At 32.3% G+C, this 15,573-nt stretch overlaps 1 protein-coding gene across 4 annotated transcripts in view; it reads right to left on the reverse strand.

Moving 5' to 3' along the window:
* The window catches only part of LOC140443826 (E3 ubiquitin-protein ligase Siah1-like), an 84,414-nt gene that overhangs the window by 37,117 nt on the left and 31,724 nt on the right, over positions 1-15,573 (reverse strand). For 2 of the 4 annotated variants that reach the window (XR_011951269.1, XM_072535296.1), the window contains exons 1-2: positions 9,103-9,297; positions 3,303-3,597 (exon numbers count right to left, since the gene is read on the reverse strand). Coding sequence is in view for 3 of the 4 variants with exons in the window: in XM_072535296.1 (XP_072391397.1) it covers positions 3,303-3,594 (292 nt within the window). In the remaining variant the exon portion in view is untranslated. Of the gene's footprint in view, positions 1-3,302; positions 3,598-9,102; positions 9,298-15,573 lie in introns of those variants that run through there. The other 2 variants (XM_072535298.1, XM_072535299.1) reach the window with 2 other exon arrangements.

A 15,573-nucleotide genomic window follows, 5' to 3' on the forward strand; every position in this document is an offset into this window, starting at 1 on the left:
AGAAAGCTTTAAATAACATACCACAACAAAGAAGAAAAAGGGGAAGGCCTTTAGTTACCTGAGAAGAACATATACGGCACATAATGAAAGTTAGAGTCATCAAAGAAGACGAATGGGTGGACAAAAAACGATGGCGGTCGAAATGCGAGAAGCGGCAGAGGCTGTAGAAACCTCGCTTATATATATATATATATATATATATATATATATATATATATATATATATAAGAATTACTGGATATTAGTGACTGTCAATATAAACAAATAACACAGTTTATTAGGGTTGCAGTCAGAAAATTGGCCGGGATGTTAATGAAACACTCTTATGACTTTTTGTCTAGCTTTCGGAATGGTTTTATTCCTTTTTCAGTGTGTATTCCTATTACAGTGTCTTGAAAAAGGAATAAAACCATTCCGAAAGCTAGACAAAAAGTCATAAGAGTGTTTCATTAACATCCAATTTTGCCAATTTCTGACTGCAACCCTAATAAACTGTGTTATTTGTATATATATATCTATATATATATATATATATATATATATATATATATATATATATATATATATATATATATATATATATATATATAACGCGGGAAGAACAGCGTTGAGAACTTATTACTCGACGTTTCGGCACCCATTTTGGAGCCATTATCAAGAGTGATACGGTTCGATTCGAGTTCGGGGTCCCAATCTGCCTACTCCCCTCACTCGAGACGTACCAGTATCGTGTTCTGTATTGCAAGAAGTGTCTCTCGGCACTGAGGTCTCAATCTGCCTACTCCTCAGTGTCGAGTGACAACCGGTCTTACCCTGTGTGGCTGCTTTTATACTCGCTGTATGCGCGGGAACGGTATGCGCTGACGTGGTCTGAACTGACGTGGCCTGAGCGGTGTGGGCGGGATGTCGCTGAAGCAGGGGTCGCCATGTTGCCGGCAATCGTTTCGCGTCATCGCGCGTGTTCAAGCTGTTAGGCTGTTTTTCGATTTCGATAGCTTCACGAATGATTCTCGATTTTAAGGAGCGGATGGGGGCGATGGTTTTTGCTTTTTCGAAATCTATTTTGTGACCTGTTTGAATATGATGTTGGGCTAGGGCTGAAGTAGTATCCGAATGCTTGACAGATATAGAATGTTCGTAAATACTGTTATGGATTCGTCGGTTTGTCTGTCCGATGTATGTACGTGGGCAACTGGAACAAGGTATCTCGTAGACACCATGGTCTTCATTAGGGATTTGGTCTTTTACGGATCTGACGGGATTGGACAACTTGGAGTGAGTAGTGAAGATGGTTTTGATATTAAGATGAAGAAGAGTTCTACTGATCTTGTCAGTAACACCTTTGATAAAAGGTAGAAAGATTTTGGGTTGATCCGGCGGCAAGGTTTCTTTTTTGGATGGAATGGGGTTTAGATGTTTTTGAATGCTCTTATTGATTTGGGTTTTGTGGTAGCCGTTTTGTAAGAGTGTTTGCCTTATTGAATTAATTTCGGATGACCTATGATTGTTATCGCTAAGTCTTATGGAACGGGAAATGAGAGTGTTGACAACTGAATTGAGTTGGGTGGGGTGATGATGTGACTGGGCATTAAGATATCGGTTTGTATGAGTGGGTTTCCGGTACACGGAATAGGAAAAACTGTGAGGTAAGTTTTTCTGAATAAGAACATCAAGGAATGGCAGAGACGCTTCAGACTCAACTTCCATCGTGAATTGAATACTAGGATGTATTCCATTCAGGTGGGAGAGGAAGAGATCTAACGTGTCTTTACCGTGAGGCCAAATGACAAAAGTGTCATCAACGTACCGTAACCAGCAGGTGGGTTTGAGATTTGATGAGGACAGGGCTGCTGTTTCGAAATGTTCCATGAAAATATCAGCTATTACGGGAGAGAGGGGAGATCCCATTGGGGCACCTTTGATTTGACGATAGAAATGATTTTGGAATGAAAAGTATGTATTAGACATGCAGTGTTTTATAAGAGATAGTGTGTCTTGGGGGATTTAATGTTTAGAGTCCAAGATGGAAATGGTTTCAACGATGGGAATGTTGGTGAACAAAGAAACAATGTCAAAACTAACTAGTATATCTGAGGGTGAAATAGAAATATTTTTCAGAAGATCAATAAACTGAAAAGAGTTTTTGACAAAAGACGAAGCTTTTTCGGCTAATGGTTGTAAGGATAAAGCGAAATGTTTTGCCAATTTCTGAGTGGGGCAGTTGTATGCACTGACGATGGGTCTTAGGGGAACATTGGGCTTATGGATTTTTGGAAGGCCGTATATCTTTGGAATTCGGGATGATTTTTCTCTGGGTATAAGATATATATATATATATATATATATATATATATATATATATATATATATATATATATATATATATATATATATATATATATATGATGCATTGAACATTTTTATTTAGGTGAAACATCAAGATCATTAAATGTTAGAATAAGTGAACATCAATCTTAGAGATCAATTATCAAAAATAGAGAATTTGATAGATCTTAAATATATAGACACGCATGGGAAAATATACATAGAGTTCAATAGAAAGATTCGTGTATATAGCCTTGAAAGAAACAGAAGGTAAAAGGAGAAAAAATTAATGAAGTTGAAGACTCGGCAGTATGCAGTAGAATTTAGTAGAATAACATATCAAGGTCCGGATGCATAATTTTTGTTTTTTAAAACAACATACATAAATTAGGGTAAAATTAGAGTTTGATGTTAGTATTGAAAGTAAACTAAATGTAAGACCAAATACTTACCATGTCGGGATAGTATCATGAGTTTTTTTCCTGGTTTTTCTTATTGATTTACAATGGGATCACTAACGAGAGAATTTACTGTTACGTGTGGTTGTCTTTTTAAAGACAAATCACATGCCACAAATGACTATGATTTTTCTGACGGGTATTCTTATCACAACTCGCCTATAACGTAACTCGAAAATGTTGACAATATTATTTTAAAGTCATCTACTTTAAAATGTATAATATATATTTGAATTGTCAAGATGGAGGAGTCAGAGAAAATTAAATTATTAGAAGATTGTTTTTTGTATTTCGAAACCATAAAACAAAATTTGTTTAATTTGTATTTGGAAAACGATTTCTAAGGTAGAAATCGAAATTTCTAAGGTAGAAATCGAAACGTCAAAATAAACATTTTTTAAACTAAAATTGTGGCAAATTCCCAATAAAAATAGTAAATTGTATCTTAATAAAAATGACACAGTGATGTGTATCAAGAAACTTGCATTTTTGATAGTACATAACAATATTTCTACTTACTTATTCCTTTGTACGAACAATCCGTTTCGTGTGCTAATCTATCACAATGAAACAAAAGATTCTGACATCCTCTATCACGAAATTTACAAGGAAACTTAAGTAAAGGAATTATGCTTTCGAGGGAGATATTAGATCCATTAGAAAATCCAGATTCGCATATAGGACAAACGATTAACTTGTTTCTGCACGTATCACATATGCTGTGACCTGTTATACACATCCGTATAGGAATTTGTAAATAGTTAAAACAAATTGGACATTCTAGTTCTCTCTGTAAGTCTTCGTTAGACATTTTCTGAAACAACATTTCACAATTAAAAATATATTTGATGTTTTCAACACTACAAAGTGTTTTGTAGGGATTGCAAACTAGTCCATTGAAAAGTTACATTGAGATTGCGTTTTTGAGAGGACGAAATTTTATTTTTTTGAATTGTGGGGATGGTTATTATAAGCTTAAGTTAAAGTTTGTGGGGTCGCCATCCTTGTCTCTAGGTCGTCATCTTGAAAAAAGGAGGGCAAAGGGTTTTTGCGCTATATCTCGTAAACTTGCATCCCCACAGAAAATGTTATTACACATTATTGGTAGAAAATTAAATTGTCTACAACTTTTTTGTTAATACTTTTTTCCATAAAATGAAAAATGAAAAGTTATTAACAAAAATAACTAAAAATTTATGAACAAATTTTGTTTTGGGCCTTTTTTCTGATAATTTATTATTATTATTCTTAATTTACTTCTTATAATTTATTATTTTGATAACATTTGCATGTTATTCATTTCCATTATCACCGACCATCTATGAGGTAGAGTCTGAATGCGTGTTTTTTAAGTGGTATCCCCATTAGGTCTAATCCACGGACAATTTCCAAGCGAGATAATATTGAGAATAATTATAATGTTGTTTTCCAGCTATTGTTTTTTTTTTTCATTTTCTATGATGGTCCAGGCTGCGTTTCTAATTCAGTATCGAAGGTGAATATTTGCGGACGAACGGGAGTTAGAATTGACGTTATTGTGAACAATCCATCTTCAAAGTCTTCGTAATTAATTTTGATATTTCCATGATGTTACTGCAGGTTTCACCAGAACAATTAAGGCACACTAAAGAGCATTTGTGTTATGCTTTCCGGCAATCACATATACTTCCACAGTTTCCCTTGCATCTGCAGAAAATTAATTTCAGAAATTCGGGGGTGCTGGAGTTTTGAATGTTTTGATTGGTATCCAAATTTTTTCATGCTTTCTCCAGCACTAATCTTCAGGATCGCAGTAATTTCTGCTGATAAACTCTAAGACTGTTGAAAAGAGCTGCATCTTGTGTTTGCCGAAGCAATAAGTTAAATGTATTTTTGATCACTGTCTTCGAAAATCTTTTTGTTTTTATCTGTTTAACTGTTTTAACTCACTGTTTGTACCTCATGCCGTCAGAGCCGAAGAGTATAGAGACAAAAAAACGTTCGCTAATGACAGTGAGCAAAGATGGCTCGGCTTTCTCACTAAGAAATATTACTGTTCCGCTAACTAACTCAGACTGTTTTTGTGAAATTTTGATGAATTTAAGTTTTCCGATGTTGTAAGCTGCTGATATTGTGTCGCAACCGGAAAAAGCATGGAAAACCAGGAAATTCTCGTAGATTTAAAAAATTGGACACTTTGGACACAACACTAGACTGCTTAATTCCTAATGCTGTGAGCAAGACAAAAATGTCAATGTACCCTGCTACGACAGTCACAGAATCATAGGATTGGAATGCAGCAAACGCAGAATGGATGATGACTGTATCTGCATTAGATTCAGGTCGACACTCAAAACCCACTTTCGATAAAGCAGTTTTGTGAAGGTCTACTAGGTGTGTTTTGTTCTTTACATTACCAATAAATTTATCTTGGGATAATGTATATATATATATATATATATATATATATATATATATATATATATATATGTATATATATATACATATATATATATATATATATATATATATATATATATATATATATATCCTCTAAAATAACAGTTGAACTGGTAGATGAAAAAGGGGGGTTGAGGTTAATTGGGTATACAGCTGATTAAAAGCCAAGTGTACTCTGTTTAACAATTCATTATATTTCGCCAATTTTCATGGGCATCATCAGATGAGAGCTACAATTATTTAAAACATGGTAAAATACAATTTAATAATAGTTTGTTGTTTATATACTTACTTAATTGAGGTTAATGGCAGTGCGATTTATTTTAATACCATCAAGTAAAAATTTTTTTGTTGGAATAATGTTGATTGTAGTTGATGTTGATTACAAATTAAAATATAGGAAACAAATACAATTTAAATTAAAAATAAAACAGACATAACGTTTAGTTCGGTAAATGTCATTAAGGTTAAGTACTAGAACTATCAAATATCGAATGTTATTAATTGACATATGTGTCTATTTATAATATTATAATATTATACGTAATACGTGGACTTTATTATTATATACAGGGTGGTCCTTAAGTAATTGTACTAAAAGAATCGGTAATTTCTACACTTTCAAATATTACGATTTAAGCCAACTTGATTTAATAAAATCTTGATACAGGAAGAAATATACAGGATGTTAAAAGTTGAAATTTAAAATTTTATTTTTCTTTATAACTTTTATATTTGTAGACATTTATGTATAAACTTTTATAACTGGGGGTTTTGAGTATGAGGAATTATAATTTAATGCATACTTTAATGTAGCTCATAGAGGGTGCCACATATGGCACATATGTAACATACATTTTCTCTTAACTTTTTTCTTTTTTAAGTTATCTCTATTTGTGTTAAAAAATATTAAAGATACATTATTTCAACAAAAAAAAAAAAGATTTACTTATTAACAACTTCAAAACTCAACAGTTTTCGAGATAATCGCATTTTACAAATCAACTGCATAACGCTGATTTATCGTAATTACTTACTTAATAAACTGAATAACATTAAACTTTTTGTCAAAGTAAGCGTTTGTTTTGTCCAACATTTTCTTCAATGTATTTATCAATACGTTCGATAAAAGATCTTCTAATATTAAATAGCATCATTGGTTCAAAAAAAAATGCTGCAGTATTTATTTCTTTCCAAAGTTGGTTGAGAGTGTTTATGGGATATTTGTAGACACGCTTTTCCATTGCGTTCTATACACCAAAAACTGGACTACGTGGTGTTCAAGGAAAATAACTACCACGACTAATCCCATGAAGGGGAGAGGGAATCGAAAAACATCGATTTACCAAGAATCTGTACGCCACGCCGTAGAAAAACATATTTCAAACAAGAAATGTGGCTGGGTTAATTTTGAATAAAAATGTTTATTAGCACTCGTTATGTAGAATAAAGCGTTCGCTCGGAAACAACGCTTGAAGCGACCGGCGATATTGAATGCCAGATGGGCGCGTGAAAATTTTTTATATAAAATTTTTATCAACTCGACGGTAAAAATTTGATATATTTTTATCGAATTTAACAAAATGTCAAATCACTTCCATCGATTGGTTGCTACAGAATTTTCATTGTTAAAGCCCAGTCTTTAAAACTCAGAACATAAAATTTTGATTTTGAGTTTTGGCAATAAACATGAGACATTTGAAATATGCCTAAGAAACGCTGAACTAAAACTTTTACATTACAAAAGATCTCATGTCACGAGAAATGCTTCTACAAAGACGATATTAAGAGAAATTCGTAGCTAAAGTTATGGTGTTTTAAAAGATGTACTTGTGAAATTGAAAAGAAGAATTTTAAACATTTTAGATCGTTTGTAATGTGAAAGTTTAAATTCAGCGGTTTTTAGGCATATTTCAAATGCCTCATATGTATGTATGCAAGTCAACACATATGAGGCATGAAGCCAACTCAAAATGGAAATTTCATGTTATAGGTTTTAAAGATTATTAGGCTACAGCAATTAAAATTCCATAGTGACCGGCCAATGAAACTAATAAATTTTAACGATCTCATGAGAATCATAAAAAACAGCAAAAATCGCGCAATTTAACAGCTTCATAGAAACTGATTTCATTTGCAGCAAAATACAAAAATTGCACACAAAGGTGCACTCTTTATCTTTAAAATGCTTTTTGATTTTTGTCGATAGGACAGTCTGATCAAAAGATATCGAATTTTTATCGTCGAGTTGATACAAATTTTATTTAAATAATTCAAGCAATTCAAAATTACTGGTTGCTTCAAGAATTGTCTCCGAGAGAACGGTTTACTCTACAAAAGAAAAAGTGCTAATAAACATTTTTGCTTAAAATTACCTCAATTACATTTCTTGTTTAAAACATTTTTTTGCGACGTACTGATTCTTAGTAACTAAATGTTGTACGTCTCCCCCTCTAAGAGGGGAGTTTTATGGGGAAGCCCGGGCGTAGAAGTGTTAAACTTTTTGCATCTTTTTGGGGTCCCAAAATTGACATTCTCAGCAAAATTCAGCTTGTTTTTATGATTTTTAAAGGTTTAGTAGCATTTTCTTTTCTGGCGCCTGGAGTAGTTCTAATGATGACATCAAATAAAATCAAACAAAACATTTAGCAGCGGTAAGAAAGCATGTTGTGGTATTACATAACTATCTTTGAGCTGTTTATATAAGAATAAACTTTTAATTATGCTTATCAACAGATATTCAGTCATTTGACGCACAAATATCACAATTAAGAATTATTATGCAGCTGAGTTTTAAAGTTTTTAACATGTATATCTTTTTTTTGCTGAAATAATGTATCTTTAGTATTTTTTGACACAAATAGCGCCAACTTTAAGAATAAAAAAATTAAGCCATTTGATGTCTATTTGATGTAGTTTTACATCAAACAGACAGAGTAGGAGTAGACGGAGAAGTGAGTAGACCGAGATTCGTGATGAACTCAAGAATGATGATGTCATGAACTTCAAGAAATGGAAGAGGAAATTGAGTTCAAGCAAAAGATCCACACAGGTTCTCTAGAAATCGATATTACTAACAAAGCTAAGATGATTTAAAAGATATTTTAAAAACAAAAATTTTCAGGGAGAGCGTGTCTATTCTGGAGTTATTATAGCAGATGATCATGATAGCGCACTAATTAATCGTATGGAAAAATCGCTAAATTGTTTTTGTTATTTTTGTATATAATTAATGTATTAAAATTAAATAATGTGTATTTATAACTCTTTCTACGCATAGATTTTGATTGGCAAAATTTTACAAAACAGAAAAGCTTTTCATATTTGTTCCCAATTACGGTGATTTACAGTAATAACCAAAAAAAAAGTAAAAAAAAATGCAAAGTAGCCCCGTTTACGGTATCTTTAAGAAAGGCTTCCAGCCCAAAAGGCTGGTAAAAGCATGCACAAAAGCGTATCTATTCCAAAGCCATTAACAGATGTTAAGTATACACAAAAGATCTTTCAGGTTGCTGTGTAGAAAATATATGTGATAATCTAGTTAAAATTGCGATAAAAATATTGTAATTATATTTTTAAAAATAATCTGAAATTTTCTTAAAATTATAGTATTAAATTGAAAAAATGTGAAACCGGCAACACCGCGTTGTCAAAATAAGAATGTGATGTGAGACAGTATCTTTACCTAACCTTATTTAATATTTCACAGATAGGTACTGTAGATATTATCTTTTTACTAGGTACATTACTGCTGACCATAAATTGTATAGAAAATTAATTTTAGTACTCCCTCACGTTTAAGTAAAACTGCATATTGTAAAATTTATAATCGTGAGAACTTAGATATTATATTTGCTTTTTTTAATAAGTAGTTACTTACTTTTTAGCAGCTGCTTAATGTAAAACAAAATCCAGAATGAATTTTAAATATTTTTAACTGATTCACAATAAACAAGATAGATACTCGTGCGGAATATTGATAATTATAAACACACAATAGCTTTTCTTATTGTTGTCATTACTTAAATGTTTGTTTTGATAATCCATGCAAGACTATGGTCATGGTGTGGTGAAAGTTAAGGTTGAAAGCGCAACATTGCCAAGTTTATATGCCATTTGCCATCTTCAATAGAAAACATGTCATTCAATAATTATTATTATTAAATACGCATTTCTGTTCATACTTCCATTTAATTGTAATTTATATATATATATATATATATATATATATATATATATATATATATATATATATATATATATATATATTCTTCTTATGGTGCCGTGCACCTATAGTGCGTTGGCGAATTATCTTAAGGTCAGACGTCTGTCTTTTGCGGCATGCAAAAGTTCGCCAGTGTTAGTTACGCCTGTCAAGTTCTTTATATTTCGCAGCCACGACATTTGTTTGCGACCTACTCCTCTCTTGCCCTCAATCTTTCCTTGGATAATTAGTTGAGGGATTGCGTATTTTTCCCCTCTCAGGATGTGGCCCAGGTATCCAATATCCAATATATATATATATATATATATATATATATATATATATATATATATATACATTCCTCGAAAGCAAACTACAGGAGAGGTAAAAAATCGTGTTTAACACAGCATTATTTTTGTTAAGGACATATTACTAATTAGTAAAAAGGACAAATTTTTATAAGATAATTCAAGTGATTTGTATAAATTGTCTTCCTTTGATCTTATACTAGGTTTTGCAGCTAGAAAAAGTGTCAAGAAAGTTCGGATACGGGGTTTTGCTCACCTAAAATAATAATAAATATACCAAAATAAGTTTATTAACCAAAGATACGTGTTTTTACTAAATGAAAGCATATTTTATGTAATAAAAAAGTAATTAAACATAAACATTAATGGGGTATATTATCATAATATTCCCAGAATTCGGAATCAATTGCTATTTTTAAACTTTGTAAATGGTTCAATTTGTGTGACAGTATTTTTAATCTTTTAATGTAATTAGGTGTCCATTCCAATGAACAATGAATCTAAATGAATTAAAAGCTCCGAAAACAGGTTAATAACTTACAATTATTTGTGGTGAAATTTGCTAAATCAATCGCATCCTTTGACAAAATATAAATGAATATGACATTTAGTGCAAAACACAGGAATTTTCCTAAATGGTATATATTTTCATAGAGTTCTACTGGGTTGGAGAGTTTTCACCTAATGGTATTAATTAAATGCAGCCAATTTTCCATTTCAGTGGACATTAACATTAACTTAAATTAACAGAATCTATGTAGGGTAGAGTGAGGTTAACTGAACAGGTAGGTTAACTGAACACTTCAACGTACCTGCCATCTGTTAGAGAGAATCAGAGCCGTGCACATGTAGTTTAAAGCAAACTCTAACAGCCACTACTTGTGGCCACTAAAGATTTCTATATAACCTACAGGGATTGTCAGTGAAGTCAACATGGTTTTTATTGGATGCAAGTAAATTTTTCGCTCTGTGAAAATTCTTATTTAGAATTAAAAAATTAGCAGATTAAAATATAATTTAGCCAGTTATTTTGTACACAGTTTTTGAGGTAAGTATGAGCCATCTATTCCACTATTTGAAGTTAGTATATTTGGCGTTGTTCTTAGAATTATTATTATTTATAATTTTTATTACCTAGTTGGGTTAATTGAACACTCACCGTGTGAGGTTAGATGAACATATGTCCAGTTAACCTACTATAAGGCGGTACGCAGATAAACTGCTTTTAAAATTGGTTTATGGGTCACCTGCAATAATACATTTAATTGTAAATCATTCATGTGGGCGTCACGTCTAAATGTATTGGTTCCAAGTCAACAATAAACAAATTGGCTCAGCAAATATCATTTAAGCGCCTTGTCTTAATATTTTTACTGGTTTCTATTTATTATTACTTTATAATTTTTTTTTGTTTCAGAAAATGACAAGGAAAAGAATACGAACGACAAACAATAGGTCCTACAGTTCAGAAACATTAAAACAGGCTTGCAAAGAAGTCTTAGAAAATAGTCGTTCGGTAAGAAACGTAGCTATCCAGTTTGGTCTTCCGAGAATTACACTAAAACGTTATGTAGACAAGTGCCGCGACCATGATTTGGGGACGGTTAATTTTCGCCCAAGTAATGAACACCTAATGGTATTTTCTCAAGACGAAGAACTGCTTCTTAAAAAATATTTACAAGAAGCTTGCAACATTCATTATGGATTGTCAGCCAAACAAGGTCGAAGGTTGGCATATGAATTTGCTGTAGCTAACAACAAAACTATAAAGAAGAGTTGGATTCGGGATGGAATGGCAGGAAGGGAGTGGATGTTTAATTTTATGGGAAGACACAGATTATCATTAAGAACCCCTGAACAAACTAGCCTTAGTAGGGCGACCAGCTTTAATAAAGAAAATGTACAAGCATTTTTCAAAAATCTGAGAGAGCTTAAAAATAGATATAAGTTACATGCCAATGATGTCTATAATCTAGATGAGACAGGTGTAACGACGGTGCACAAACCACCAAAAGTATTGGCCGCAACAGGCAAAAGAAGCGTGGGGCAAATGACTTCTGCCGAAAGAGGGGTCCTTGTTACCTTGGTGGCAATTATTGGCGCCACTGGAAGGTATGTGCCACCCTAATTTATATTTCCACGCGTGCATTTTAAGGATAACATGCTTCACGGAGCCCCTACTGGAAGCAAAGGTGCCGCAACACCATCTGGGTGGATGAGAAGTGAACTCTTTTTGCCTGTTTTGCAACATTTTGCTCAACATGAAAGACCGTCAAAGGAACACCCAAAACTAATGATTATCGACAATCATGAAAGTCACTTAAGCATAACGGCACTAGATTTTGCGAAGGAAAATGGAATAATCCTTTTAACGTTACCTCCTCACTGCAGTCACAAGCTGCAGCCGCTAGATGTGGCTGTGTTTGCCTCGTTAAAAAAATTTTATGGTGCCGCTTGTGACAGGTGGATGGTGAATAATTCGGGAAAGACCATCACCATTTATGATGTTGCAAATCTAGCAGGAGAAGCTTTCCTTCAAGCTTTCACACCAAAAAATATATGCAGTGGATTTAGAGCTACTGGCATAGAGCCGTTTAATGATCAAATATTTTCTGATGATGACTATTTGTCATCATATGTAACAGATAGGCCAAATCCAGAGAACGGACAACAGACTTCGTCCAACAGTGGTCAAATAGGAACATCAGAAGAAAACTCTCAAACATTACAAATTCAAATATCTCCGATAATTATTGAAAAAAATGTTCGTCTTCATCAAATTCAAGAACATCCAGTGGATGCAGAAACGAAATCTCAACAGTCTCAGTCGGGATTAACATTAAAGAGGCCACTTTGTCAAACCCCAATGTCAACAATTATAACTCCCGAACAGATTCGCCCTCACCCAAAAGCCAAGCAACGCAAATCTAAAGTTAGACGTAAAAAACGCAAATCTTTAATACTAACGGACACACCTGTCAAAGAAAATTTAGAAAAAGAAGCTAGGATTCGAGAAGAAAAGGTCAATAAAAAAATAAAAATAAATCAAACTAAGACACAAGTTGTAAAAAAACGTGTATTTAGAGAAAGCACATCTTCCAGTAACGAAAGTGTCAGTTAGCAAGAAAGTTTCGATTCACCAGAAGATTTTGACGATGTAGAATCCAATCCACCCAAAGTTTCAAAAGGGGACTATGCTATTGCAAAAGTTTATGGCAAGACTAATGCAACCTGTAGGCATTATGTGGCTCACATTGATGACAATTTGTTAAACGGCTATGATGTTAGTTTTATGGAACGCTATAACCAAACACGATATTTCTTAGAAGGCGACCCCGGTTTTGTTCCTATTGATGATATTATTTACAAACTGCCTCTGCCGATAAAAAGTAGCAGTGCCAGGTTTGCTAAAATGATTTCTTTTAACATAAACTTTAATGAATTTGACTTTACTTTATATTAGTTCAATAAAGAGTTGTTAAGAAAATTCCCTATTTTCTTTACTCATTTTTTTTTTGGTATATCATACTGTTCAGTTAGCCCGCTTCCATGTTTCAGTTAACCTACTAGGTAGGTTAACTGGTCAAAATTGCAGATTATTACGAAAATCATCCCCTTATTCCTTTAGATATTTATTAAACTTCAAAAACCGTATTAAATGGTTAGTCAAATAACAACGAAACACAGGATAAATATTGGCTTATTTTGAACCAGACACTAAGTAAATATAATTTTTTTTTCAAAAGATGTCCAGTTAACCTCACTCTACCCTATACGATAATAACCAGACCAAGGAAAATATGCAAATAAAAATGGATGAAATATACGCATAAAATATGCAGTACTTTAGGCAAAAATATGCAGTATTTTATGCAAAATATGCATATTTATCTAGAAAATATGTATATAATAAAAAATATTTACAATATTTTTTTTATTTACAAAAATACTTACAATAATATAAATACATAACATATACAAATTATTTTAACATATAAATATTATTTTGAATTGTGTTAACAATATATTATCAAATGATGTTCAAAATTTTCTAATAAAAACTTAAGGCTTCTATCTGAATACATAGGTATATTTGTAAATAGAAAAACTTCTTTCGACATTAACTGATGTAACTGGAGCATTTTTCAAATTTAATATAATAGACTCTTCTAAACCAAGTGATTCGGAAAATGTCCCAGCTAGTACTTGAACCACTTCAGAAAGAACCTAGTAACCACTATTTTTTTTCCATGGTTACTTTAAATTTTTGAAAAATTTCCTTTCCAATAGTACCTTTAACGTTTTGACATAATTACTCAAATTCTTTTATTAAAACTGTACTCTCTAACAATGATAATTTGAAGGATTCTAATTGAGTTATAGTTTTCTGGAGAAAACTATAATTTGATTTTATAAATGACAGTTGCTGTTGGAAGATGTTATTTTGGAAGGCTTGCTTAGCTTCCAATAAAGATTGGCAACTATCATCCGTTAAAAGGTTTATTATTTTTTTTTAAATCAACAAAATGATCAGCATAGAAATTAGCTGCTTCCAACCATGTTCCCCATCGTGTTAAAATGGGTTGCGGTGGCAGTGGAACAGCAGGAAGTGTAACATTGTATTCTTACAGGTGATTTCAGGAATACCTTTTTGACGCTCGCTATTAAACTGTTAACTAGTGGAAATTTTTTTCTTACTTCCTCCGCAACTCTGTCTATTCCATGCGGTAAACAAGTGACATGTATTAAGTTTAAATAAAATATTTTTACATTTTGTCTGGCTTTCACCATATATGGTGCGGCATCAGATAACATAAGCAATAATTTATCATTACGCACAGCAGCAGGAAGAAAAAAGTTTGCTAATGCTTCTTGTAGAAACCGTGATATTGTTGTAGTGTTGGTTTTTCCACTTGCTTACAGGAAATTAAATACGATTTTGCAAAGGTTCTATCGCCAAGTACACCAAACAATAAGTGCACAATGTATCTTCCTGACGAGTCAGTGGTCTCGTCCACACATATGTAAAAGTAATTATTATCTATTTCGGCTTTTATGTTGTGGATAACCGAGAAGTATAACAAATTGACATTATTTCTCTTTAGAGTTCGTTTATTGGGAATGTTTTGTTTGCAATCTTTTTTTAAAAGAGAACCAAAGTTTTCATAAGCCAATTTTCCTTATAAAATGAAAGCGGTACTTATATAAGAAGATACTAATGCACGACACAGGTCTTCGTTAAAAGTTTCTTGTTCCTAGGTATCCTATTCTTTATGGCAAAGAGTTTAAAAAATGCTCGAAAAAAGAAAAAATACATCGATTTATTGCGAACTAGCCTTGTGTCGGTACTTTTCTTAAACATAATCTCCAATTTTAAAATCTTGGTTTGTACCACCGTGTAAATTTTTAAAATAAAATAAAAAATAATACATATGTACTTACTAGATAGCTCTTTGTAAGGTTGCTTATTTTCGGCATTTTCAAAGCACAATAATTGTTCACAATTAGAAATACACGTTGTTTTCGCCTCCAATTTTACAACAAAAGTGAAACCATAAACTGGCAAACACAAACCCTTAATTCCAGGACAAAACGTGACAAAACTATAAGCCACTGTCTTTTATTAGTTACTATACCAAGAATTTCAATACTAAGTGATTATAAAACAAAATTTAATATTGGCATTTTCATGCTATCTGTAAGTTTGAATATAAACTTACTCACTTTTATAAAAAATATGCAAAATTTGACATTTTTGCATTTTTATGCATTATATGCAAAATATGCAATTTTCATATTTGCCTAAGTCTAATAATAACTATCCAGTTTTAAATTATTA

The sequence above is a fragment of the Diabrotica undecimpunctata genome, chromosome 6, assembly GCF_040954645.1.
Source record: "Diabrotica undecimpunctata isolate CICGRU chromosome 6, icDiaUnde3, whole genome shotgun sequence".
In the NCBI taxonomy this organism is placed as follows: domain Eukaryota; kingdom Metazoa; phylum Arthropoda; class Insecta; order Coleoptera; family Chrysomelidae; genus Diabrotica; species Diabrotica undecimpunctata.